This window comes from Octodon degus, unplaced genomic scaffold (genome assembly GCF_000260255.1).
Source record: "Octodon degus isolate 3935 unplaced genomic scaffold, OctDeg1.0 scaffold00006, whole genome shotgun sequence".
NCBI classification, from domain to species: domain Eukaryota; kingdom Metazoa; phylum Chordata; class Mammalia; order Rodentia; family Octodontidae; genus Octodon; species Octodon degus.
This window is the reverse complement of record NW_004524582.1, coordinates 29,674,775-29,701,598: the sequence shown is the minus strand read 5'-3', so window position 1 is coordinate 29,701,598 and position 26,824 is coordinate 29,674,775. Positions and strand designations below refer to the sequence as shown.

Below are 26,824 nucleotides of genomic sequence, written 5' to 3'. Positions count from 1 at the left end.
TAGCTAGAGAGGAGCAGTGACTTGATGGGGCTCTGCAACCGGTGTGTGTGGTGTGTTGCCTGCCCACCCCATGCTCTGTGGAGCTTCCTAGGTGTTCCCTTAAAGCATTGCCACGGATCCTGGGGTCATCTGTGTGGCAGGGACCCGGAGTTCGTGCTTTACGCTTGGTTTTTCTTTGCATTTACCTTATTTTAAAGTGGTGTGTGGATATGAAGCTCCTTCTCTGCTCACTGCCACGTGGGTGCTCCAACACGACTCCTGGCAGACAGCTTCCCGCCTCCTGGCAGCCCAGCACAGGGATGGGATAATAGACTCAGACTCTCAAACCTCGCTGCCTGGTCTGCGTCAGGTCAGGGAGGCCTGTCCTCGGAGGAGAAAGGGGTGCCAGGTGCCAGGCACCCTGGCAGGAAGCTGCAGGCCGCAGGCTGCAGGAGTGGAGGACAGGCTGGCAGAAGAGGGGCGCCCTTCTCTGAGGAAGCCCTCCAGGACCCTCTCCAGCTCTTGAAGGCTCTGATGGTTTTCTGGTTCTCCAAAGAGGTGGCTCAGGGCCAGGTTTCCCTTCTTGCCTTCCCAGGGGAGGTGGCCAGTCTGAGACTGATTCACCATAGAGCTGGGCAGAGTGCAGGACTGAACCCAACTGGCCGTGGAAGTCACCTTTTCTTCTTTGTCCTCCCGCCCTCTGCACTGCCCTGTCCACTCTGACTAGCCTCCTGACTCTCCGAAGGCTGCTCTTTCCCTACAGCGCCCAAGATCCGAGGCGCCTGTGTATCTGGGAAGATTTCCTAGAGGAGGGGAGACGGACTGAGATTTAGCGGGGTTAGTGGCGAGGTCCTGGGGACTGGAGAGCGACCGGATCTGATTTGGTTACTGCGGACCCCTCCTGTGCGTGCGCGCGCCTCCCTCTGGCGCCGAGCCCTTCCAGTGCGCGTTCCTGCTGCAAACTTTCGGGCGTTCTCACTGAGCATGCTCGGCGGCGGGGCGGGCCCGGGGTCCGGAAGCTCCGGCTACTACACCGGGGGCACCAGCCTTCGGTCGCGTTTCCCGGAGTGATGGTCGCAGCGGGCGCCCAGGGTCGTGCCGCGTGGGTGCTGGTCGGGGGAGCTCTGGCCTCAGCCCTGGCGCTGGGTGCCCCATCCGGACCGCAGGTAAAGAGGGCCCGACCCAGTCGTGGGGAATTCGACGCCGGCAGTCTACACTCGCGGCCCTCTTTGACTGAAGGTCGGGAAGGGAGAGCAGGGTGTGAACGCTATGCTCAGGCGTTTCTCGGGTGCGTTCCGCGTGCATCCAGGGAGTCCGGAGGAAAAGGGGAGGCTTTGCCCCGGGGGGGGGGGGTGGCTGCGGCTTCAGCTTGCCCGGCAACCTGGGTTCGAATCCACGCCACATCCTGGGAGGTCTGCACCCCAGAGCGAGTTACTGCGCCTCTCCCGCCTCCTGGTCCTGTCCCATATTGTGGGGCCATCTCGAGCCCCCAGAGATCTGTGAGTCAGTGTCTGGCACGTCAGGGCCAGGCAGGCTCCACAGGTGACACACGGTGGTGGTTGTGAGATGCGAGTTGGGACCTCGGGCTGGAGTTTTTCCTGACACCGCTCTCTGGGTGACAGATGAGGGAGATTTGGCGATGATCTCCCCTTGGTTCTCCTCTGTGGTCCCGAACTTGGAAAGGCACGGGCTTGGCTGCCACTCTAGGTACCCTACCTACAGATGCCAGGACCGGCCACGCTTGCTGCAGAGAAAGCTCAGGTGTCTTGCGGGGATCCCTTCCCTTCCTGTTGTGTGTTTTCTTACTAGAAAAGCACTGTCAGTGTGCCCAGCTTTGCACAGCTGTGGGACAGAACATGTGCCCAGAATCCTTTGTCTGCTCCCCCGCCCCCAGGGTGGGAAGTCTGGCCCATTTTGCATGGAGAAAACCAAGATCCAGGAAGGCAGGTTCCCCCTACCCCAGGCCATTCTCTGCTCTCACTGGGTCTGCCACATTCGGGGGCTGCTCCCCCCCCCCCACTTTGCATATGGTCTGACTGGGGAAGCTGATGCTGGAACACTGTGGAATGCTCAGGTGTGGAGGGGGCTCTGGGAAGGCATCTAGGACAGGGCGAGCTGAGGACATCTCACTTTCAAGGGCCACCCCTGCCTGTGTCTGGTGTGGGTTGCCTGGTTATCCTGAGACAAGAGAGGTCAGCCAGGATGAGGATCATCCTCTGAGGACTGGTTGTGCCGTTTGCTCAGGTGCCTTGGACAAGACGTGGCACAGGACTGGGCCCTGTACAAGACAGTTGTTATTAAACAGCAAAGAGGGCTGGGCCTTCGCAGGCCCAGGGATAACAAAGCGGAGGAGAAGGGCCCTGACTCTTCTTGAACATGTGTTCGTCATGCAGGGAGACCAAACAAGCTGTGAGGCAGCTTTGAGGTCTGTGCTTTTCAAAGGGGGACCTGAGGGTCAGTGAGCTCAGACTCTTGGCCAAGGACACAGAGGAGGCAGCCAGTTGCCCGCCTCTCTGAGCAGCATTTTATCTGTCACTCCTACAGCCTGCAGGATCTTCGGGATTCAGAGGCTTGGGGCTTGTCCCTGCTCCCAGGGTTTGTGAAAGTGGAGTTGAAATTCCAGCCCAGGCCTGTCTGATGTGAGATCCCAGTCCCATGGGGCTGCCCACCATGATCAGCCGCTGTACTGGGGCAGATGCCCTCAGTGCTGCCTGTGGATGCTGCTGGGGGTGGTGGATTTTGAAAAAAATCACAGCCTCTTGGGTAGAGGTGCGGCTCACCTCTGAGGGTGCCAACGATAGAAAGAAATGACTTCCACCTACTTCGTGTGTTGTTCAGCTAGCAACTTGAGCCTTTGCATTTTTAGGGTTCGCCTTGCATGATTTGGCCCCAGGCGGAAAGCTCTCACCTGGAGACTGCAGGTAAGTTTTGCTTCTCTGTTAAGCTTTTCACTGTTCTGGCTTTAGCAAGAAGTCAGAACCCTAAAGCCTCTGCCTCTGCTTCCTCACGCTCTGCTGGTACCCAGCATGGCCCAGGAGGGTCTAGGGGCCCCGAGGCTGTCCCCTGATCTTGCCCGTGTGAGCTTCAGTTCCTGGGGCAGAAATGCAGTTTGGGAGGGCCTGTCTGAAAAAGGCAGAACTTGCACCTTCAGCATATCCCAGAGCCCTGAGGTTTCTGTAACAAAGTCATAGACTTGGTGGCTCTAAACAGCCCGCTTTGTTACCTTAGTGTCAGAGGCTGGGGATGCCTGTTCCCTTCCTTCTCCATTCCACAAATGCTGTGGGTCCCGCCGCCTGGGTGTGTCACATAACACGTGTGCATTGTTGTCTTGTAGCAGAAGCACTACATGGAGTGAAATCCAGGGAGAAAATTGAAGCCCTCACCTCAGTCCCGGCTTTTGCAGCCTTTCTGGCCTGGGCCTCATCCCTCTCTCTTGCTCTTCATGGCCAGTCGGGTGGTATCTTGGGTCCATGGTCAAAGCTGCGTTCTCTTCTGTCTGCCCAGCCACCCTCTGCCTTCCTCTTTTTTTTTCCCCATAATTTTATTGGGAAATAAATAGCAATGAGACAGTTTCAAATCCAATTGGTAGGACAGTTCCAATAATTAATACATTGCATACTGTCTTCCAAGTGGTTATTTGTTGTACAAGATGCAGACATGATATCCTATTTACAATCACTATTAGAACAAATGCCTCTATTCCTTGAATTAAGAGAATGTAGCTATATGTCTATCCTACCCATTTTGAATACACAGATACAAAATGAACATTCATCTGTATCCCCTTTTTTTGTTTAGTTCTATCATTTAAATATTATAGGTGTGTGAACTCAGCAAAATATTCCAAAATAGTGCCTTCCTCTTTTGAGGATACCTGCGTTGACATGTAGGATCAACCTTCTTTACCCGGGTTACCCTAACATGTGGCATGAACCTAGAGACCCAACTGCTTGGGAGGCTGAGGCAAGAGGCAGGAGGCTGAGCCTAGGAGTTGCGGACTAAGTATTGGAAATATAGTGAGGACTATTGTGTTTCCTACCCTGACACATGTGCTATTCCTAAGTATTTTCACTCAGGAGATAAGTACAATGTGGTGGTTAATTGGCTTTGAGGACAGCCCCGCTCTTCTGAGGAACTGATACTGAGAGAATGGGTGTGACGTGCCCAGAGTCCCATAGCTGGCCAACAACCAAGCAGCGTCCACTCAGGAGGGCTCCTGGCACTCAGGCTGGGTCATGTTGGTGACATTGCTGTGCATTACATATAACGCTCAGGCATTTGCAAAAATGTTAACGCAGAGAAGATTCTAGATTTCTTTCATGGAGCTCACTTCATGTGGGGCAGCTCCGCAGGTGTTTGTGTCTGGCTGTGCTCTGGTCCCCTTGTGAGGGCCATCAGAGCTCGCGCTGCCCTAGGCTGAGGTCAGGAAGTAACCACGGAGGTCAGACGTCCTTTGTCCCCTTCAGAATTAACGTCTGCATCCGTTCTGCACCACTCTGACAAAACACCAGAAGCTGTTCACTCTGTAGAGCGCAGAAGCTTATTTAGCTGACACTCCGGAAAGCCAGAAGTCTGAGGTGAGACATCAGCTGGGACTCTAATAAGGGCTTCTCGGCTGCAAAACATGGAGGTATCCTTGCCTCGCAGGAGCTCTCAGCAGGACAGAGCGCAGGAGGGCAGGGAGAGGCTGCGCTCCCTCTTGTGTAACCACCCGCTCTTAGGGGAGCAGATCTACCCCTGGAGGCCGGATCCATCCCACAGGACCAGTGTGAATCCCTGCTGAGCGCCTTTACCACTCGCCTCGCTTCTTAAAGACCTCGCCTGCCTCTTAGTGCTGCCTCACCGAGACCAGGCTCTCCGGTGCATGCATCACGTCCAAGCCATATCCAACCCTACAGCCAAGGAAACTGAGGCACGGAGAAGTGAAATGATTTCCAGGACTCTGCTGTTGAGGGGCGGAGCCAGGGCGGGACCCTAGGGCTGTGCAAACCCGTGTGTGTAAGTGACGTCCACGGGGCTTTTCCGGTTTGGTTCTGATTCATGGCTGGGGTCAAAGAATGTCTGTAGTAGCTCACAGCCAGGTGAGGAAACCGTGCTTTCAGAAACACACCTTCGAAGCCCTCAGCTCTGCAGTGTGCTGTTCATTCTTCTATCCATTGTCTGCCTGTCCATCCAGCCGCCCACCCATCTCTTACACCCTCACTCAGCATGCATTCTCAGATGTCTTCCATGCACCGTGGCCTCTATCTCTGGAGCTGAGCCATCGGGACCCGCCACCTGTGTGCGTTCACTAACACACGTGTTTGCTGTTTTGTAGCAGAGGCACCGCATGGAATGAAATCCAGGGAGAATATTGAGTCCCCAGACCCAACTCGGGCAGTCTCCCCTGGGCCAGTTGCTCATTCCTTCTTTGCTTTCGTACCTCCGTGGCCCAGGAAGAGCTTCTTTAAAAGAGAGTCTCCTATGACGCATCGCCTGGTAAGGAACAGATCTGGGCTTCTGTGCAGTTAACATGTTTGGGAAGAAACCAGTCTTGAGCTTATCCTGCATAGAAAAGGCTTGTGTTCCTCAAAAAGGCCAGCTTCTTCTCTCACTGTGTGCGTCACTGGGGAGCAAACCCACACGCCTCCCCGGGTGCTTGTCCCGTGGCGCAGAGTGATCAGAGAGAGGCATCAGGCCTGAGGCAGCCAGTGAGAACGCATTTCGCTGCGGTTGTGCACGAGTCATGCCCAGATGCTGAGGGAGGATGCCGTTTCTAACAGCTGTGGGCGCCTAGCCTGTGTTTTCTATAAGCCCTAGCATCGTATGTGTGTGATGTGTGCTTCTATTCCCATTTTGCATACAAGAAACTGCGGAGTAGAGAGGTTAAGAAACGTATTCCAGGGCAGAACCGAGCCCCGAGGCCTCTGCTCTGAGGTGCAGCTCTCCCCCTGCTGTTATTTCAGGTTCTGTTTTATGTCTTGGTTCCTCAGAGCACAGTCTTTCAGTGGAAGATTTAGTGTCTTAAAGTGGCATTGAGAGCTCCTTGAGTTCAGCCATGGCAAATTAACTCAGACCTGGTGGCTTAATTCAGTAGAAATGAGTTTTTACTGCGCTGGAGGCCAGACGTCTGAAATCGGAGTGTGGACAAGGCTGTGATCCCTGAAGTTTCTTGGGGGGAACCCTTCCTACCTCCTCCAGCTCCTGGGGACCCCAGGTCACCTTGGCTCCTCTCTCTGCCTCCATCTTTTTTTTTTTTTTTTTTTTTTTTTCGGGGATTGAACTCAGGCCCTTGCGCTTGCCAGGCAAGCACTTATTGTACAGAGCCATCTCCCCGGCCCCTCTGCCTGCGTCTGTACATAACTTTCTCTGTGTCTGTGTCTGCTCTGCTGTGTGTGAGGTTGTCTGAGACTTAGTTTCCTTGCCTGTAAAATGGGAGAACTAGAATTCCTGCATGCGGAGGGATGGGCAGAATGCCGGGCACTTGGAAGATGCTGTCACCGTTGCCCTGATGATGATGTCACCTGCAGCCATGATGGTGTGGGGTGCAGGCCACAGCTCACCCATTGCAGGGGCAGGTGGGCTAGGCAGAGAGCAGGAGGCGTGGCCACCCCTGTGGGGAGTGCCACCAGCAGCTGCCGCGAGGAGGAGGGGCCCAGCCAGTAGAGGCGGTGCACTGAGGCCAGCAGGCTCAAGTGCTGGGGCTGGGGTACTGGCAAGCCTGGGCTGAACATCGTGGAGGAGACAGAAGCCTGCGGCTCCCAGGGCAGCTGATGGTGATGCCGGGCTTTTCACTGTGTCTTTTTGTGGGTGCCATTGTTGGGCCGGTGGAGGACAGACATGACCGGGCTCTCCATGCTCATGAGAGCCTCACTCATGGGGAGGCCACGCTGTGTGCTGTCTGTGTCCCTGGCCACAGTGTGGTGGTTGTGCTAAGTCAGCCCTGGCCAGGGGCACGGTGCTGCAGGATCTATGCGTCCAGCCCTTACGGGATGTTCACAGCGCTGCCTGCAGCCCCCCTGCTGAGGTGCAGCCCTCGCTTGCTGAGTCTGGGGGTAGCAGGCGGCCTCCACATGCTCCCAAACCAGGAGCGACGCGTGGTAATTCCACGTCCACATTCTCCCAGTCCTTAAATGCTGCTGAAAAAATCTTCAAGATTACTTAAGAAGGGATTAATGGAGGTAATCCCTTTATTCTCTTTTAAAAAGTTTGTCCTCTTATTCTTTTATTTAATGTGTGTGCATAAAATATTTTCATGTTCTAATAATTTCCGTATTTTCTTGTAGGATGGAGACACTTCAAGAGATGTTCAAGGGATCTCTGAGAATGGAGTCATTTTTCAGAAATGTGTGCTGGTGAGTTTGCTTGAAGTGACTTATTCTTGAGAAGATAATTGGATTTTACCTCACACACATCAGTAGAGTCATGCATTTAAGAACTGGCAAATTATGGGCTTATCTGACCATGTCTAGACCCATAAGCAATGACAAAAATGGTATGGAGTCTGTGTCGGTCATTTGCTTCATTGCTGGGAGGAAGCACCCAACACACCCAACTGAAAGGAAAGAAGATTGATTTGAATCAAGGTTCTAGAGGTGTCAGTCCATGGTTTGCCAGCTCAAGGAAGAATTATGGTGGAGGGCCTCAGAGGAGGAAGGCTGCCCACCTCATGGCAGCTAGGAAGCAGAGGGGAAGGGAAAGAGTCAGAGAGGAGGGGGGTCAAGAGACCCCCTTGAAGGGCAACCCACCCGTACTCCCGGGCCTGGCCTCCTCCAGTTAGGTCCCATGTCCCAGTGAGTCCCTTGAGCTTTGAGCTCACTGATGGGTTCCTCTGCCTGATGACATCAGCATCCTCCTGAGCCACTCAGTTCCTCAAATTCCGTCAGCCAGCAACTAAGCCTTCTTCACAATGTGGCTTCTAGGGTCCCAGGCATAACAGGATCGGATCTGTTTTATGGCCGCATTCAGGTCAGGGGCTTCTTTAGATAAAGTATCATTGGCAAACATTTACAGGGAACAGGGAATAAAGTCTGACATATTTACTTCCTGATTATAGACATCAGCATGGGACTGGATGGTTCTGGAACTTTGTTTCAAGTCTGTTAGCTCCTTAGAACTGTGTGTATCAGCTTTTCTGTGTATCAGCAAAAGGTACACAGTAAAGTCAACAAAGACGTCAGGTGCACGTGGCAGAGCCCAGGACAGACCAAGCTCGAGTCTCCAGGTGTCTGTCCCCAAGGGAGCTGCATGGACAGTGCTCGGCTCTCCCAGCAGTAATGTGTGACAGGCAGGACCGCCAAGCAGGGAGCTTCTCCCGAGCCTTGGTGGCCGGGATTCTCTCAGGGTTCAGTCACATTGGCTTGGAGCACCCATCAGACTGGCATCAGTTACGTGGTCTCCTGTCCCTCCAGAGGTCACATGGACAGTGTGGCCCCTGTCACCTGTCACCTGTCACAGGTCACATTGTTGGCCACAAATATCTGGTGTGGGCCAAGGCCATAGGCATCCGAAAGCTTCTCCAGGCTGGCTGTGTCAAGAGCCTCCGAGGTTATCTCCTAGGAGCAGGGCGAGAGCCAGGTCCTTGGGATGTGCAGGATTTTGACAGTGCAGTTGAGCTTATTCATGACCCCAGCCTCACTTTCCTGTGGGTCGCGCATTAGTCCACTCATTTTCCTGGATATTCTCAGCGTTACCTGTTTCTCGTATCTGCTTCTGGTGGCACTGTCTGCCTTCTGCGTGCTGGTATGAGTGTGCATGTGTGTGCACATGCATATGTACATGTCCGTGCCTTCCTCTCTTTTGTAGGCAGCATAGATCACGTGGTGCTTGAGCTTGCTCTTTACACTGGCGTGTCTTGGAGAGTACACTGCCTCCTCTCTTCCTTCAGCTCCTGCAGCTCTTTCAGCAGAGCTGGGAGAAGCAGGTGCAGAGGTGGTAAGAGTGAGGCTGAGAGGAGGCAGCAGGGCAGGGACGCAGGGCCCAGCAGGTGGCGAGCCAGCCGCTGGGGCCCTGCACGGGGCCCACACTGAAGCCCCTTGTCCTGTGGCTGGGAAGAACCTGCGTGGGGGAGGTGGGCCGGGAGCCGGGGAGCAGCGGGGCTCTCTGGAGCTCAGGTGGCATCGCAGAGCGCGGCTCTGGGGCTGTGTATCCGAAGCCACTGTTTGCTCTTCTTCGGAGCGCTGCGTGTCACTGTCTTTGTGGCCTGACGACTGCTGCGTCTGGACCTTTTTCTTCTGAGAGTCTCTGCAGGGAAGATTTCCTTGCATTTCAGAATCCCACTTTCTTTGAGACTGTCTGCAAGCAACAGCTTGGCGTGTGCGGGTCAGATCCCTCCTGGGCTTGGAAATCAGGGACCCAGTAAATTCTCAGAACGTCTGCCAGAGCGGGGGAGCACGGGCGGGCTCGTGTGTCGAGTTCGGAAGCTGGCCTTGGCAGCACATCTGCCCCTTTCTCACCTCCTCCTGTCCCAGGTGTCCGGGCAGAGCGAATCCCAGACGGCGCGTGTGCATCTGGTCGTGAACAACACCCAGGCACCCTCGGCAGCCAACCTCTCGGACCTGCTCCTGCTGGATGACATCAGTGGCCTCACTGTCAGAGACTCAACTGGAAATAAGACCCCAGATGGATTGCAGGCTTTCAGAAAGCCATTCCTGCCAGGTAACAGCAGAGCGCGCTTAGACCAGGGATGGAAAATGATAAAAATATTCGCAGGTTAATGTGGCGCAGGCGCAGTATGTTCTAGACATGTCTGTTCACCTGGTTTAGGCTCTGATCAGCTAACCCATTGATTATCCAGGTAGCAAAGGAAGAGACCGCCACTCAGCATCTGCAGTCCAAAAACCTGATCACTTCGGTAGGGGATGTGCAATTTGGGGACAGAATTCTATGGGATTAAAAAAAATTCAATTTTTATAATGGGGAATTTCAAGCAGAAGGTGGATGTAGAGGAACGTCAAGCTATTCCCACAGGTGGGCTTGCAGAATTCTGTTCTAACGTGACATCTCTTGTCTTGGGCACTTTTCTTTTTCTTTGATAAAATAGTCAACACCGACAAGTTAAAAGAGGAAGGGCTTATTTTGGCTCATAGTTTGTGGAAGTTTCAGTCCATAGCTGCTTGGCTCCAAGGCAGGACTGCCTGGCAGAGGGCATTGCAGGGCAGACAGTCCATGGCATGGTGGGCAGAGGCCGTGGAGAAGCAAGCAGCAGCCTGACCTCCTCTCGTCTCTTTCCCCTTACCCATGCCCAGCGTCATGCCACTCCCATTTAGGTGTCACTTACCCTGAGTCCTGGTGTCACACAGCCACAAGCCAGCCACTCCCCAAAGCCCCACCTGTGAGCACAGGAGACTCTGCGGTGACACCTGGATGCAGACTGCAACACATGGCCACACTGCCTGTCTCTGGGTCCCTTCCCTGAGCCATGAAGTACTCCTAGAGTTGTTACCTGTGTGCTCACAGGTGGGGCTTTGGGGAGTGGCTGGCTTGTGACTAGCCTGTTCTCCTCAGCCGACCACTCCCAGAATCTTCCATCCCCTATGAAATGAACTCTGCTGGGCCGGGGTCGTGGCCAAGGGGGGCGGGGCGCTGTGCTGTCCCCTCTGATGCGCATGTGCTTCTTTCTGAGCAGTGGGCGACTCCTACCTGGTCAGCTACACGGCATCGCTGGACCCTGGGGCCATCGGCACTAAGGAGCACCTGAGCCTTCCTGCCCAGCTCACTTTTCAGAGCTTGTCACCGGTATTGCCTTCATTGATTTCTGTCTTGTCACTCGTGGGAGGTTGTTTCAGGAGGAGGACGCGAGATGTGTCCCTCTTTCATTCCTTCAGTGCCCCACATGGGCCGATGGTAGGGATAAACACTCCAGATCTTTGCTGCCTCCGCAGCCGTAGCCAGTTAACTGTCACTAGCATCCCTTTGAGTTTGTCAGGGCTGTGGAAACAAAGTGCCACAAAGCAGGCAGCTCCTGGAGAACAAAAGTAGTGTCGCATCCCTGCCGGCTGCCAGATGGAGGTGGCTCCTCCTGCCTCTGTCCTTGGCTTGCGTGGAACATCTTCTCGCATGTCCACATGCAGTTGTCGCGTGTGTGTCTGTTCTCTTCTTTTTATAAGGACCCCAGCCCTATCAGGTGGATCCCACCTTAACCCACCCGCATTCTTTTTGATTATCCTTTCAAAGGCCCTGTCTCCCAGCAGTCACTGTCTGTCTGCTGAGGCTCAGGGCTTCGGCAGGTGTATCCTGGGAGCGGAGCCGAGCCCTTGGCGGTGTTCTGTCCATTGTTGCTCTGTTGCTCGTCTCTTTCTGAGCACCTGCTCTTGCAGTGGAGCTGTGGGCTGTGCATCCAGGAGGCACCTCGCTCAGGGCGCTCGTCAGGGCAGTGCGGGCCTTGTGGGCAGGAGCTCCTGGTGCCTCTGTTCCTTTTGCCATTTTATTCTGACTTCAGCCTCTGGAGAGAGACCTTTTCATAGGCATAGTAAGTGTGGCTTCCAGTGTGGCTGTGACTGCCCAGGTCATGTGGCAGTCAGTGAGACATGCAGTGGGGCTCCTCCCGGGCACTCTTGGAGCCCAAGGCTGCCACGGGGCCCGCGCAGCTTTTCTGCTGCAACAGGAAGAAAACTGCAGATAAAATTAGAGGAAAGGAAAGATGCTAAGATGATAAAGACCCAATACAAGAACACCACGTGGAACTGTCAGAAAAGAGAGAGCCATCAGGACATGATTAGGTGCAAAGTCGAACAGCACAGAGAGGTAAGAAGGAAGGGTGACTGCTCCCCCACTCCCAGTGCCTGCAGCAATGTCAGAGCCTAGGAAACCGCGTCAGTCAAAATAAAAATTTAAGACAAGTGCCAGAAATTCAAAATGGAGTGATGTTTGAAGCTCCTTTCTCCTCCGGGGTTTGGAGCCAAAGCTGTGGTGCAGCCCAGGACCCAGTGTCTCCAGCAGGGCTGGCGGGGGGCAGGGTTGGGCGTGGTCCAGTCCCTGCCACCGTGAGCAGCCTTGCACTTCCCAGCTCTGAATTCCGTGGTTTGATCGCGGAGCATTCCGGTGTGGATGGCCTCTGTTTTCAGTGGACGGAGGCCCAGGCAGGTCAGCCCCCGGCCCACGGGCAGACTGCTGGGAGTGATGGAGCTGGGGGGCAGCCCAGGAAGTGTGGCTGTGACCACGACCCAGTCCTGCCGTGCAGTCATGCATCGGTGTCCTGCCGGCCCCCAGGAAGAAGGCTCAGACACACTGCCTTGGCACTCCTGGGCACCGCTAGGCATGGTGGCATCACCTTTATTTTCCCAGGTTCTGTGTGTTCCCAGCAGCAGAACACTAAAGGCACTGGGACTAGGCCCACACCCACAGGTATTGGGGTTGGGAAACTAGTGTTCAGTTTCCGTGAGCCCCCGGTAGAGAAAGCCCGACCTTTCCGCAGTAGGCTTCTGTTCCAAAGGCACCCTGGGTCCCCCTTGGGCTCTCCTGGCCTGCAAGTTAGGGCAAGTGCAGCCCCAGGCACTGTGGGTTGGAACTAACACCAGGTGCCCCCACATCTGCAAGACTGCAGCAGCAGTCAGCACAACACCCTCTTCTTTCTTTTGTAGAACAGAACACAGCTGCAAACCCTCTTGACCATAACAGTGGCTGAAAAGATAACAGTAAGTGACAACGCATGCCTGAGCCCCCTGCCTATCTGGTGAGCCCATGGCCTTGGCTTGGGGTGTCCGGGTCTCTGGTTTGTCCTTGGAGCCCGGGAGAAGCACTGGGGGATGCCTGCAGTGTTGAGTTCCACGTGATCCTGGGCTGGCTGGCTTTCCTGGATGACCATCTCTCTGGGAGGCAGTTGGCCACTGCCTGGACAGGCCGAGATGCCACCTGGTGATCTGCACTGCTGTTTATCCTGCACCTTCCTGTCCCCAGTGTTTGCAGTTAGTTCTGGCTGGGGTTACGTTTCGCCTTCCCAGATGGGCCCAGAGCCCAGCACCCTGCCTGGCCGGCCTCCCTGCACCGGCCAGTCATGGTTGGCATGTGCAGTGCTGCCTACCAGTGTGCTGTTGCTCGGCGCTGTCCCACTCACACTCTCACCCTGCACTCGCTGAGGCTCGGTCACTGGCGCGTCTTCCTTCAGGTTCTCCGGAGAGCCGGGGCCTGTAGGCAGTGTGTGTAGACTGTTAGAGAGATTGGCTCACACGATCCTGCAGGGGTGTGAGGTGGGGGCCCTGCATTGCCCTCTGAGTCTCGTTTTGCTCTGTGTGGGACCCAGCCAGCTGGGTGGCGCTGCCCGCAGGGAGGAGGGCATGACCCTCCTTAGTCTGCCACTCACCCTCCCAGGCACGCCCCTCGGTAACACTTTCTCTGGATTCCAGTCTGCATCTGCAGGGTGCCAAGTCTTTCAAGCAGTTTATGTCCACCACGCCCTGTCATCTTCACCCATCTCATGAGAGATTATACATCACCCCCCCTTAGCACATGGGAAAGCCAAGGCATACAGACCAAGTACCAGTCATTTGCCCAAGGTCTTAGGATCTTAGCTCCCCAAGAGCTCCTCCAGGCTGGTGACCTCTGGGAGCACTCACAGGTCTACTTGGGGTCGTGCTCGGGGCTGCAGCTGACTCCAGGGAGAGCGCACAGAGGGAAGTGTGTTGGGGTGTAGCGTGGAATAGGCCAGCTGCCAGCATGCAAGAGCCCTTCCCAGGCGAGTTGGCAGGAGAGCGGCACACCTCTCAGGCTACTTACCTCCTTTCTGCTGGGCTGCAAGGTGATGAGACAGACTCAGCCCACATCAAGCATGGGGTACACTGCCTCTGGGTGGCCTCCAAGCCCTTCACGGAGAGATGGCCTGGTCAAGTGACTGTCCAGCCGGGCCGTCAGCAGCACAGCTCGCAGCTGTTTGTCCTGGTCTGAGTTCCTGCCAGCAGAGGCTGAGTGTGATTAGCCCTGTGTCCCCTGCAGTGCCTTGCCCTGTAGGTGACATTCACCCAATGAACTCCCTTGACTGAACTCATCAGTATTGACCAGATGTGAGACAAAAGGTGGTGTGGAGGGGCCCCCAATGTGGCTTGCAGCTCCCCTAAATTTTTTTTTTACCATGCCACGAGATGTGTTTTATTTTCATTTAACATACAAATAATTTTCTATAATATCCCAGGGCAAACCGGAGAATTTGGCAGTCCGATTGGAGGGGTCCCCTCAGAGACCCACGGGCCGGTGGCATCGGCGCGGAATGCCCGGGTTCACAGTGCAGCTTGTGGCTCGTGTCCATCTTGCAAGTGGCTCTTCCTCCACATCATGACTGGGGGGTCTCGGAGATGACGGGGGCGGGGAATTGTCTGGGCTCTTAGGAAATCTCACTCCGCTTTTCCTGCTCAGTGGTCTCTTTGGTCGGCAGGGTGTTCTTCTCCTGCGTCTCCGTCTTCTTCAGCTTGGCCTTATCGAAGCTGGCGATTTCCCCCATGTCTGGTTTGTCTGCCATTTTCTTAAAACAATCAGAAAGTGTTTCGCTCCGAGCCCGAGCTCCTGTGCTCCCACTCGCGTTGCTGCAGCACGAGACCAGCTCCCCTAAAATTTCCATCTCTCATTTAAAAACACGTGAAGTCGCTCACTGCGTAGCACGTGAAAATGACGTCATCATTTCCTTTGCTTCTTGTTTCTTTTCTGAAGCTGAAACTGACTGCTGTTAGTCCGGAAAAGGGGTCTCCAAAAGCTTCTGTCCATTTCCTTTCAAGAAGTCGTCTGTCCCTCTCTGCCTCCTGAATGAGGAGTGTCTGAGAGGCAAAGATGTCACACCATGCAGGACACTGTGCAGGTCTCTGATGGCTGAGACCGCGCCTCAGGCCAGGTGTTCCTGTGAAGGGGCTGGTGCTGGCCAGGGAGCAGCTCATCTACTCTGCCGCTAGCATCTCAGGCCTCATCCAGAGAGGCATTTAGACTCATTGTCGGGCTTCTTTCTTTTTTAAATCTTTTAAAATTGTTTACTTATTCAGTACAGGGTCTGGCTATGCAGCCTGGACTCCTCCTGTCTTAGCCTCCCCAGGGCTGGGATTACAGGTGTGCATCACCATGCCTAGTTTTGGTAGCCAGTTCAGCATGGTGCCAGCACAGCATGCGGTACGTGGGATCAAACCTGGGCCCGTGCGCGTTCTAGGCAGACGCTTCGACTGTGAGCTATCTCCCTAGCCCTGCACATTTCTTTAGAGTGTAATTCCAATAATAATTCTAATGTGGCTTTGGGGGCAATGTGATCACGTCGAGTTTCACCTGAAGATACTTATTTATGAAACTCAATGGGGGATTTTTGAGGGTGAAAAGTAATATGTAAAGATTTGTCCCAGCAAATGTTAAACATGTGACAGGCGGGCAGCACTGTGGTGCGTGCCAGTGAAGCCAGACCAAGGGAACAAGAGAATATCTGCACATGTACTTTGTAACAGAATGCTGGAGGCAAACGGCCTTATGTGAATTGGGGCCGGTGAGTGGGTCTTCTGTAAGGAAAAATAGAGCAATTAGATTAAGATGTAAACAGATAAAGCGAGTTGTGAAAATAACACTGGGGCGAGAGGAAAGACATGGGTTTCAGTATGGAAGAACTTTGAAGCTTCACACTTAAACACTGTAAGAAAGATAAACGAGGAGCTTGTGGAGGCATGTATAGTACACAGAGGCAGCGAGGGCTAGCTTAGAGCCTGCCTGCCAAGTGCAAGGTCCTGAGTTTGATCCCTGGTACCACCACCAACCAAAAGGATTAAAAGAGTACGTGGTAATTAGTAAGAAGGAACCCTTCAGTAGATAGCTTCGAAGATATGAGGCTTTCTCACAAACAAGCTTCTTTGGGGGCCCTGGGGCCCGGCAGAGGGAGGCTGTAGCTGTGGACATGGGGCATGGCCTGGAGTTGGACTTGAGCGCTTGCATGGCACCTGCCAGCTTATTGTGTCCCGTCTTTTCCGAGGCCACGGAGAACTGCCCAGAGCACTTTTGCTGTCCTCCCCACCCTGAGATGTGCTCCCATGCCCCAGGCCCGCACTGCAGTGGTACCCCTTAGAGCACAAGCCCTGCTGGCTGTGTCTGAGGGGCCCCTTTCCGGGGCTCCCAGTGCCCCCGGGACCCTGTCTTTCCACGTCTCTTGGGCATTGCTCTGTCCTTTCCTGTGCTTTGACAGCTCCTAGACATCCTCAGGACCCTGCGTGGCTCCCACCTCCACCTCTTGAGGCTCCTTGGTGGCCCTCCTTGCGGGGTGCCAAGGCACAGCAGCAGCTGCTGAGCCTTGGCACAGTGGCAGTGAGGTCGCTCCTCTGGATGACATTTAAATTGTGCTCATTGACATCGCAAGGAAGTTCTGTCCAGGACAAGACCTTAACGTCAGAGTGAAAACCTGGGATCTGGCTAATCCCAACACCCAGGGCCACCTTCGGGGTAGGGACGCACGTGCCGCGTGTGCTTTCTGCTCTGAGTCGCAGCCTGAGCTGTCGAGTTGCCGGAGCACGCCAGGGAGTGTGGTGGTCTCCACCTGTGCTCACCCCTGAGCGCTCGCTTTTCCCAGCACCGTCAGCTGTTTGGTGGGGTGACAGTCTGTGCGCCTGGGGCAATGGGACAAGGGTCAGCAAGCCCCCAATGTCCTCTGCTCCTTGGGTCTTTAGCTCAAAGCAAAGAATTTCAGCAAAATCACCCCTAAAATCCCTTCCTGGGAGAAGGCTGTCTGTAGGTTCTGTGTGGTCTCCCACTGCCTTCACGCTGCTGCGTTCTGGGTTTGGGGGTCATGGCCAGGGTTTAAGACAGGCCCGGGTGGACCTTTGACGTCTGCCCTCCACCCTCCACATCCAGAAGGGCTGGAAGAATGAAGCAGCATTCTGGCCACCAGAGAGAACCCTCACTGAGAAGTGGGCCTCTTGCCTCTGCCAGGCTGTGTGTACGTTATCGCGTAATTGCAGCCAGCCTCTACCAGCAGTTCTCCGGCATGTCTGTGCGCTGGTGGGATCGCAGCCTTTAAAGCGTTCCTTTTGAAGAGCCTTTAGACAACTGTGCCGCCTTTGGGCCTGGTTGCTTCAGCGTAGCGCTGTGTTTTGCATTCCTGGTGTGGCACGTACCAGGTCATCTTTCCTTCTTTGGCTGTGTGATAGTCCGTGGTGGCTGTGCAGCATCTTGTTGTTTAGCAGAATGCTGGCCCCTCCCTGCGCTGGCTCTTAAGGGCAGTGCTGCTGTGGACATGGAGGTGCAGGTTTTGGTGGGAGTGTGTGCCTTTGGTTCTTCCCAGTGCATGCTCAGAAATGAAGTTCCAGGGCTACCTTTGTCCTTGCCTTCCAGACGAGGCCCCTGCAGCACGGGGGGAGGCCGAGGGTTCTGCAGCATGGTTGGGGCAGGGCTGGGTCGGAGTGCAAGGTCTCCTTAGCACTTCCTGCTGGGCCAGCACCTTCATTTCTCACCTACCATGTCTTACGCTCTCCTGACTGAGGGCATGTGGCAGCTGGAGTTGCCCTTGCTGGCTGACCTGGCCATGTATCCTCCTGCCAGGAACTGCCACCCCATCCTCCCAAGTTCTTGAGAAGATGTGGTGAATCCCAGGCCTGATCCCAAAGGTGTCTGGGCCCTGGTTGCTTCCCTTGGCACCTGTGGGTCCCGCCCATGACTCCCTGCTTATTCTCCATGCCCACCAGGACACCTCTGGGGACAAGTCCTTTGGCCCTTTGCGCTGAGCCGTGGCTTCATCTTAGACCACAGCTTCCCAGGCTTGGCTGGGCGCACTGCCCACATAACGCCCCTCCCTCCCTGGAGCGGGGCCATGTCCCTCTTCCGTCCCATACCCAGCCGGGGCTCATCAGCTTTGGGAATTGTGTAGAACATCAGCAAAGCTTACCACCATACCCGATCTCTGGATTATACCTGGTAACCTGCTGCGACATAATCACTGAAGTAGAGTTTCGTGTCTATTGAACTATAGCAAAGTTCTGTTTCTGTACATGTGAAATGGACAGAGAATTCTGGGTTTTAAATGTTTACAAGATAAAAAGGGAATAAAAGTTGACTTGAAAAGAAATTAAATAAAAGTTCTGATGCTTAGAGATTGTTTTAAGAGATAATGGTTTCTGACTAAACACATGAATTAGAAATCCTCCCCTGCTGTCTGACCCATTCCCAGAAAGGCAGACTGCAGATTCAGAGGGGCAACCAGCATGTCATAGTAAGGCACCCCCTGGCGACCAGAGGCCAAGCTGGAGCCTGACCCTAGTGTGCCAGCTGTGGTTATGGAAGTCCCTGGACTCCTAGGTGTGAGTCTTGGGTCCACCACCTAATGCCTCTGGGACTTGGGCCATTTACTTATTTGTTCTTTACCATAATTTCTAATATCAGAATTAAAATAGGACCCACTTCACATTGCCGTTGTAGGGATTAAAGTATGTGAAACATTGAACCCAGCTGGGGCTTGGTGTCTAATCATTGCACATGAGCTGCGGGAGGGCGGTGGGGAGATAGCACTGATGGTGGCGATGACAGTGGCGAGGTAGCCATGACGGTGGGGAGGATGGTGGTTGTTGCAGTTACTTTTTCATTGCTGGGACAAAATACCTTGATTACACTCACAAGTCAAAGGAGGAAGAGTTTATTTTAACTCCTGGTTTGCAGAGGCTTCCTTCCGTGGTTGGCTGGCTGCAGGGCAGGGTAGCGTGGTGCAGAGGCCCAGCAGCGTAGAAGCAGGGAGCCGTGAGCTTCCCTTTCCCTTTTTTTTTTTTTTCCTTTTTTTCCTTTCCCTTTTATTCCATTCAAGCTACAAGCCTAGGGGTCAGCACCACCCACGCTCAGAGTGGGCCTTTTTGTTCCCCACACCCAGGGCTATGCTGAGCCAATCATGAATATTCAGAGGGGGTACCACCGTGTTATAGTAATGCACATTACCTAGGCTTAGTAGGCATATTACTTATGCCTACTCATGGGCCCCTCCTCCTGTGATAATTTAGTTATCACACCCCTTCAATCCATAGTCACGCACACTGGATCCAACCACGTCCCCAAAGCCCCACCCATGAGCACTGAGGCTTTGGGGGGACAGTGGTGATGGTGAGAATGATGGTGATCTTGGTGATGCTGGTGATGGTGGTGAGGAAGGAGATGATGGTGGTAATGATGGTGTTGATGGTGAGCGAGGACCAAGGACAATGGTGGTAATTAGTGGCTGCGTGGAGCTTCTTTGGAGAAAGCTGCATCATGAGATTTTATTCTTCTGTGATCATCTTCGTGGGGGAAGTGGAAGTGCCAAGGTGTTGTGGACGTGTAGGAATCAGGGCCTCGTGCAGTACAGCACCATGGATGACTGCAGATGGGAGGCCAGAATGGGCTTACTCCAAGGAGGCTGGCTCCACCCACATCGGCCTGTCACTTAGGGTCAGGAAGACCTGCAGATACATGTAGAGGCTGCTGGAATTCCCAGAGCTGGCCTGACATCTTTCTTGATACAAGCAGCATTGCTGTAGCTGTCCTGGCAGCTAAGCTAGGTCTGCTCCATGGATGGCCCACTGCAGCCTGCTTTTCAGATCCTCTTGCCCACACACGTGGCCAAAGGGAGTCAGATCTCAAGAGACAGATTAAGAGGTGGAGGTGGGGGCAAGTGTGTCAGGGAGCTCTTGTCGCCTTTTACCCCTGTCATTCTGTCCCAGTCTTTGCTTTTGTTCCCATCAGTCACATGAGGGCCATGTTTTCTGCAGTGGAGCCGAAAGTTGGGACTAAAGATGATTTAGGAAAGTTCACGGCCTCCTGGACAGAAGGTGGCGTGGTCTGGCGGGAAGACTGCAGATGCCAGAGTCCAGCACAGTGCTATCTTGCATTTCTTAGCTGAGGACGTTCATTATTAATCTCTGCACCTTGGTTTGTCTGGGTGCGATGGGGCTGTGGAAGAGTGAGCTGAAGCTGGCTGTGCACTGTGTCAGGTACTCTGGCTGCCATGACGAATCACTGTAAGCTTGGCTCCGTAGCACACAGAAATCCGCTCTCTCCCAGCCCCGGAGGCCAGAAGCCTGAAGTGCACTGCGGCCGAAGGCCCATTGTCCTTCCCTATCTCTTCCCACTTCTTCTTGGCTCCAAAAGCCCTGCGTCTTCAGCTGCAGGACCATCCTCTCCTCATTGTCCTCTCTTTAAAATGAGAGGGCCACCCTAACCCAGTACCTCCTCATCTGGACTTGATTACGCTGGCGAAGGCCTTGTTCCCCAGAAAGCTCACATTCGTAGATCCAGAGAGTTGGGACTTCACCATGTCTCTTTGGAGGGCACCGCTGAGCTCACCAATACGCTTACCCCAGAGCCCCGCATCTTGTAGGTGATCAAAATCAGTCACTCCTCCTAGGACCCCGTGCCTCTTCCGAACACTGAAAAAACAAGTTGCTGCCTCCTTAGAGAACAAAGCTTGAAAGCAGGTTGCCAACCCCTTGCTCCTTTGTTCTCTTTAGAGACTTTCGTTTGTCTCCATCCTATCAATATTTTAGCATTGCCCCGTGCTGTGCTATTCTTAACTTATCCAGTTATTGATTTTTTCTTCTCCAGTAGGTACACAGTCGGCACAGGGCACAGGGCTCAGGGCCCAGAGGAATATTTCCAGCACAGATGAAGAACCTGCTAGGCAGAATTGGAGCTAATCGAAATTCAGGAGTCCAGAGGGCAGAGCAGGAAGCAGAATTGGATCCCAACCATCTGTGTGGACAGAGGCCCGTCCTTAATCAGCACAGTATATGTGTTGCCACAGCTTAATTCAGGCTCTGGTAGACTCTGGATGGGATCCCGGTCTGGCCTAATCCAGCCCCATGGTCCAGAAGGTCGGGTGGGCTCGTGGGTCTGTTGGAAAGACTTAACCTTGACTGTCCCCTGCACTGTGGCCACAGGGATGGGGAACAGGATCGTGGTCTGCTGGCTCCTAAGCCACAAGTGCTGCCCTCCTCTGTGGCTGCTGTGAATTAAACTTGCTCCCCTAGGCTGGCTCCTCTGGAAGCAGCTTCGGAGACAGAGGAGGGTGTGGTATGTTTGCCAGTGAGCAGAAAAATGTGAAGTTGGTGGGCCTGAGACCACTGTCCTTAGGAAGGCCAGCGTGCAGCGTGGCCTGGCCTGGCCTCTGAGATCTGGGGTCTCGGGAGGATCCTGCCTCTCCCCAAACTGATCAGCCTGGCCCACTGTGACTAGTCCAGTTTTACAAAAGAACATTATTTGTACCTATCTCTGTTACTTTTCTCTCATTGCTGGGACAAATTCCTGACACCCAGAAATAAGGAAGGAAAGGCTTATTTAGCTTACAGTTTGTGGAGGTTTCAGTTCATACAAAGCTGGCTCCAAGGCAGAGTGGCACGTGGCAGAGGGCAGCAGTTCACAGCAGCAGAACTCAGCAAAACAGCAAGAGGGGAAGGGAGGAGCAGTGGCAACAGTGGGCACAGCGAGCAAGTCTGTCTCCCTCAAGGTGCATTCAGGCCATCTGCCCCAGGCCGGGTGTAGCGCGCACACCCATAATCCCAGCAGCATGCACACCCATAACCCCACTGGATCATGAGTTAATCACAAACTCTGGAAGTCCACCCCACAACTGTATGAGGCTTTGCGGGGGCAGCTAGACACAAACCATAACAGTCTCATACACCTGCCTTCCTTCTGGGGGTCTGGAATTGTGTAAGCACTGGCAGAGGGCCTAAGGGGTCAGCTCCAAGTTTAAACCCTGGGCTGCAGGTCTGCCAAGTTTCACGTGCATTGTCACAGTGCATTGCTGGGGGCTTGGGGGCGTCTGTGTGCCGCCGGAGGGCCTTGGGGAGCTGCAGCCTCATTGGGCTCTGCCCGAAGCTCCTCCCCTCTCTGATTGTGCTGAGTCTTGTGCAGCAAGCAGCTGTGGACTGGGCCATGGCGAGTCTATCCAGCGGATCATCAACCCGAGTGCTCTCAGGCACCTGGCACAGTCAGTTCCTCCCACAGTGGCGCAGGGACTATCTGGACTGGGTGGAGGGAAAGGCCGGGCTGTGCTCCAGCCAGAAGAGTTTAGCCAACCTGGCAGGAAGCCCAGGAGCACGTGCTGCCTGTCACGGTGTCCTTCAGGCTGGAACAGCTGTGGTCGTGCCTCTGCTGTGCTCTGCCCACCTGATGTAGGCTGTCCAGGAAGGGTGTGACATCAGTAGTCATGACTTTCGCTGTTCGGCTGATTCTGTCCTGGAGCCTGCAGGCTGTTGCAGTGTCGTCTGCCCATAGCCGGGGACCAGGTCCTTCCTGAGAGGGCATCTGGGTGGTGTGGCTCCTTATCTACCAGCCACGCTTGATCTGTGCACACTCTGTCTGGCTGCAGAGCAGCCTGCCTACCTCCTGCAGCAGTGTGTCCCCCACGGCTGGCATTCGCCTCTCTGCCCCTGGAGTCTGGGCTGCACCTCCGATGGAAAGACGTCCTGGGGCAGCCGGCATCTCCTGGCCTCTGCCTTAGCGTGGTGCATGTTTGACGTGGGAACTTAACATGCTTAGTGCATGTGATGTGCTGGGTGTGGGTGGGGGGCTCTTGTGTGCCAGCCCTCATTCCTCAGCCCTTCCCTGCCCCTTCGAACTCCATTAAGATGCTCTGGCACAGAGAGGGCGAGCAAGATCTCGGGGCGACCAGCCGGTCTCTGGTAGAGCTCATTGCAGAACCCTGCAGCCTTTCTGACCCCTGCGTCTTCTGCTCAGCCTCTTGGTCTTCCACTTGACCTGGAAGGTGGGCCGTGTGACCATGTGTGACTGTCTTTCTCCCTCCTGCCCCTACAGGTCCTCCCCCACCACGGTCTCCACGCAGCAGGCTTCTTTATTGGACTCCTTGTCTCCATGGCGCTGAGTTGGGTGGCACTTTTCTTCCTGGTACGCTATCAGTGTCTGCCGGGAAGCCTGCTTGCCGGACACCAGGTGAGTCTTCCTCCCAGGGCGTTTGGGCAGGTGGTAGTTCGAGGTGGACATTCATCCCTCAGCCCGACTGCTGGATGGCAGACCTGGCTGGGGCTGCAAGGACAGTACTCACATCCAGGGCCCTCAGGAACAGAGTGCTTGTTCCTCCTGGGGTGCATTTCATCTCGAGTCCTTTTCAAAAGCTCCCTGGGTGATACTCTTTCAAGTTCTGTTTTTAATTGAGCCATGGTAATTGGCTAGGTTTTGGGGGCACAGTGGTATATTTTGATTCACGTGTGCACTGGGATGATCCAACCAGGGACGGAGCTCAGGTCTGGTTTCTCTGTGTTGGGAACATTTGGATCCTGTCTGCTGGTTGCCTGGGACACCCTGCACATCCTCCCTGACTGTCGCCACGCTCTCTACTGACTCCTCTCACCTGGCCGAGGCACTGTGCCTGCGGCCAGCCTTGCCTGCCCTGCCTCCGGCCTCCTGGCCGCCACTCTTTACCTCAGGGCATCAGCTCTTTAAGTGAGGGTGGGTTCTGGACGTGGGCGAGACCTTGCGGCTGTCCTTCCGTGCCTGGCTTAGTTCACTCCACACAGCGTCGCCCAAGCCATCTGCCTTGCGACAGTGTGTTACCTTTCTACGGTGAATACTCTTCTGCTCTGCGTGTCACATTTTCCTTATCTTGGCCTTTGATGGACTCTTTGGTTGATTTGTATTTGGTCCTCTGAGAAATTTTTGCCAGCGAGAACCCCACATTCGAGTGCCCGCCTGTGGGCCAGGCCCACCCCATCCCACATGCTGCCATCCTCGGGGGAATGCACCCTCCTTAGCCTGGCTCCTGCCGCCTACCCTGCGTGACACCCTTTTTCCCCCAGGCCTGGTGACTCAGTGTCCCCAAGGTGCTGCTCACACGTGGGTGCTTCTCCTCCCTCCTCAGACTGGCACAGTTGTTGTCCATCTTCTAAATCTAAACTTGGGTATCTCCTTCCCTGGAAGCCATTGCTGGCCACTTCCTGGCGGGCTATGGGGTCTCTTTGAGTTCCCTGCCAGCACTTGCCAGAACCTACTAGCTCCAACTCTGAACCTCTCCATCTCTTAGTCTGGGTTCCTGCAGGAGCACATCCTGAGACACGGTTCAGTTTCCGTAAGCGGTGCAGGAAGTGGTCCCTAGCACACTGGGAGGGGTGAGGAAGTGCACAGGGAGAGACCTGTGAGCACTGGGTTGGGAGCTGAGTCCTGCCCCTGCCCAGGCCCCATGAATGGTGCAGAACCGCAGCAGCCATTCCACCTGAGGTGCGGTGGGGCTGGGTGACACCCACCAAGACCTATCAGTAAGGGCAGGCAGGGCCAGCGTGGTCCCCTTCCTGGGGTGCCTGTGAATGAGTGTTCTTCTACCGGATGGTGAGAGGGACAGAAGGGAAAGCCAAGGGGGCTGTCAGCCGCCGGAGCTCCCTTCCTCCAGGGCAACCTTGGTAGGTGGGACTGTCCGTGCAGGGCCTTTGAGAGCAGGAGCCGCTGTGACTCGGTGTCACCCACAGGTCCCACATTGTAACAGAGCACCGACCATCCTGTCTCACTTTATGTGGAGAAGACTGTGATCCCTGGGTCAAGCAGCCGAGCCAGGGTGGGCCTGGCTTCTGGTGGCCCTGCCTCTCCAGAGACAGAAGCCTTGTCCCCACTGCAAGGCCCCTCGATGGCGCTGTCCCTGACTGCAGGTGGTTGGGGGAGGGACCCCCATTTCAAAGCACAGCCAGTCCTCTGGTCCTCTGTCTCCTTGGCAGGCAGGAGCTGAGAAGAAAAACTGCCTGCATGCGTTCCCCCAAGCTGTCATCCATCAGGGGGACAGAATGAGCCCTGCTCCTGTGATGGCGGATGGGATTTATTTCCTGGAGATTAAAGGCAGATTGGTACAGCTGTGGGAGGACAACTGCACAGAGCGTGAACGTGATTAGGACCCGAGACCCTCGCAGTATTTTTTCCCCAGTGTTGCAGAGTGACATCTTTGCATCTCTCTCTCTCTCTCTCTCTCTCTCTCTCTCTCTCTCTCTCTCTCTCCTTCCTTCGCCAGCATAGTGGCAAACAGTGAGACCATGTGCTGTAAAAAGAAGAGCGTCTCTGAGCCAGAGCGAGTTGGGCGGACGTCAGCACGCCTCTTAGGAGCCTCCGCAGATGACTGCGCACTCGGAGCTTGCGTCTCTTATCTGTAAATGGGCTACACCAGCACTTCATGATACAACTCGTACAGAGTTCCCCCAGTACTACCTGGTGCAGGAGCAGGAGTTGGCAAATGGGAACTGTTAGCTGTCAGCCGTTTCTGCAGAACTAATGATCCTGGGGTGGGAGAAGCAGAGATCTCATCTATTCACAACAAGAAAGTGGGGCTTAATTTTCTCTAATGTCACTTCCATCTCCCAATCCTGTGTGCTCATTGGAAGCCAGCCAGGTCTGCGGCGTTGCGCTGCGTCAAGGCGGTATGGGCTTCCCTCTCCCTGGCGCCGGTGGTGGTGATGGCGTGATAGTTCTGTAGGTCTCTGTGGGTTGCATCACTTCATTTTATCCCCACAACACCTGTGTGCAGGGGAGAGTTGTGCCCTAAGGGACATACATTGGCTTTTGTGACTTTGTCTGGCGTCCTGAGTGCCCACAGCGTGGCAGGCTGGCCGGGTCCTGTGTCTGAAGAGCTGGCCTTTCCTTCTGGCCCAGCACACGGCAGCCCGAGAAGCCCGCACAGTTGCTGTTTCTGCAATTCTCCTCCAGATGCTGCATCCTGAGAACAAGCTGGAGCCCTCGCCCTTCGCCTCGGCTGACGGGATCGGGGAGGATCTCTCCCTCGATGACCAGATGATCGGCACCCTCACCTCTGAGGACCCCAGGAGCATGCTGCAGGCCCTGGAAGAGTAAGACTTACCAGCCCCATGCGGTGCGATGGGGGAGAGTGTGCCCTTCACTCAGTTTGTCATTCCACCATCATTCAGTAATCAAAACCCAGCAATTGCTGTGCAGCAAACGCTGCGCTCAGCAATTAGCCGAAGGGTCAGTGAGACACAGCTACTGCTGTGAGGCAGCGCAGTGAGCTGGGCAAGAGGTGTGACCACACAGCTTGCTGACAGGAAGGTGTAAGCTGGCTGAGTCCAGAGGAGGATGTCATTGGTTCTGGGGGTCATGGATATACTTCCCAGAGGAAGTATGATGTGACTGATTCCTGTTGGTGAAAGAGAAGCTTTCCAAGTGCGTTAAGTGAGGAAAACCTTCTCAGGTGCAGGAAAGAAGGGCCAGAGGGAAGGACAGGAGCAAGCTAGATGTAGCTGATGAGGTACAAGTGGCCAGGTGTCATCGATGTGTGGAGTGAGGTGTGGAGTCTAGTAAAACAGAAGAGAGGCAGCTAAAAAGAGACCACATGTCACAGTTTGCATCTAGTTGTCCCCAGTGCCTCGTGCAGTCGTTAGGGCAGCCTCTAGAGTTTGTGATTACTTCATGATCCAGTGCTGAGATTACGGGTGTGAGTGCTGCCCCCGGCCCGGGGCGGGCGGCCTGAAGACAGTATGGGGAGGGGAGAGGGGCTTGCTAGCTGCTGCAGCCGCCGCTCCTCCCTCTTGGCTCTTGCTGTTTTCTGTAGCCATGAATGGCTGCCCTCTGCCCTGTGCCACTCTGCCTTGGCTCCAGCCCGAGTATGAACTGAAACCTCCACTAACTATGAGCTAAACAAACCTTTCCTTCTTAATTTTGGGTATCAGGTATTTTGTTCCAGCAACGAGGACCAAGTGTGATAGTTTGCTGTGCTGAATTGAGTGTTCTCTTTTTATTTAATGGGGAGTTATTCTGTTCTATCTGTGTACAATAGAACTTTGTGCTGGGCGGTATGTACGAGCTATCAGAATCCTCTCAGCAGTCCTGTAAAGAGACCATTGCTTTGACCCTTGTGTGGATGAGGGTTGGGAGATGCTGAGCGATTGGCTCAAGGGCTCGGGCTGGTGCATGCGGGCTTGGGCTCAGGCTGGGCAGAGCAGCTGCAGACCCCAGGCTCCGAGGG

The 26,824-nt window shown here is 54.7% G+C and overlaps 1 protein-coding gene and 1 pseudogene across 1 annotated transcript in view; one reads left to right on the top strand and one right to left on the bottom strand.

Moving 5' to 3' along the window:
• Positions 1-990: 990 nt before the first annotated feature.
• Positions 991-26,824, top strand: part of Evc2 (EvC ciliary complex subunit 2) — a 108,160-nt gene continuing 82,326 nt past the window's right edge. The window contains exons 1-9 of the mRNA XM_004624671.2: positions 991-1,145; positions 2,846-2,900; positions 5,297-5,457; positions 7,245-7,313; positions 9,429-9,615; positions 10,586-10,695; positions 12,540-12,593; positions 22,672-22,806; positions 25,552-25,691. Of these exons, the coding sequence (XP_004624728.1) occupies positions 1,050-1,145; positions 2,846-2,900; positions 5,297-5,457; positions 7,245-7,313; positions 9,429-9,615; positions 10,586-10,695; positions 12,540-12,593; positions 22,672-22,806; positions 25,552-25,691 (1,007 nt within the window). The 5' untranslated portion in view covers positions 991-1,049. The remainder of the gene's footprint in view (positions 1,146-2,845; positions 2,901-5,296; positions 5,458-7,244; positions 7,314-9,428; positions 9,616-10,585; positions 10,696-12,539; positions 12,594-22,671; positions 22,807-25,551; positions 25,692-26,824) is intronic.
• On the bottom strand, positions 14,029-14,419 carry LOC101583566 (annotated as a pseudogene).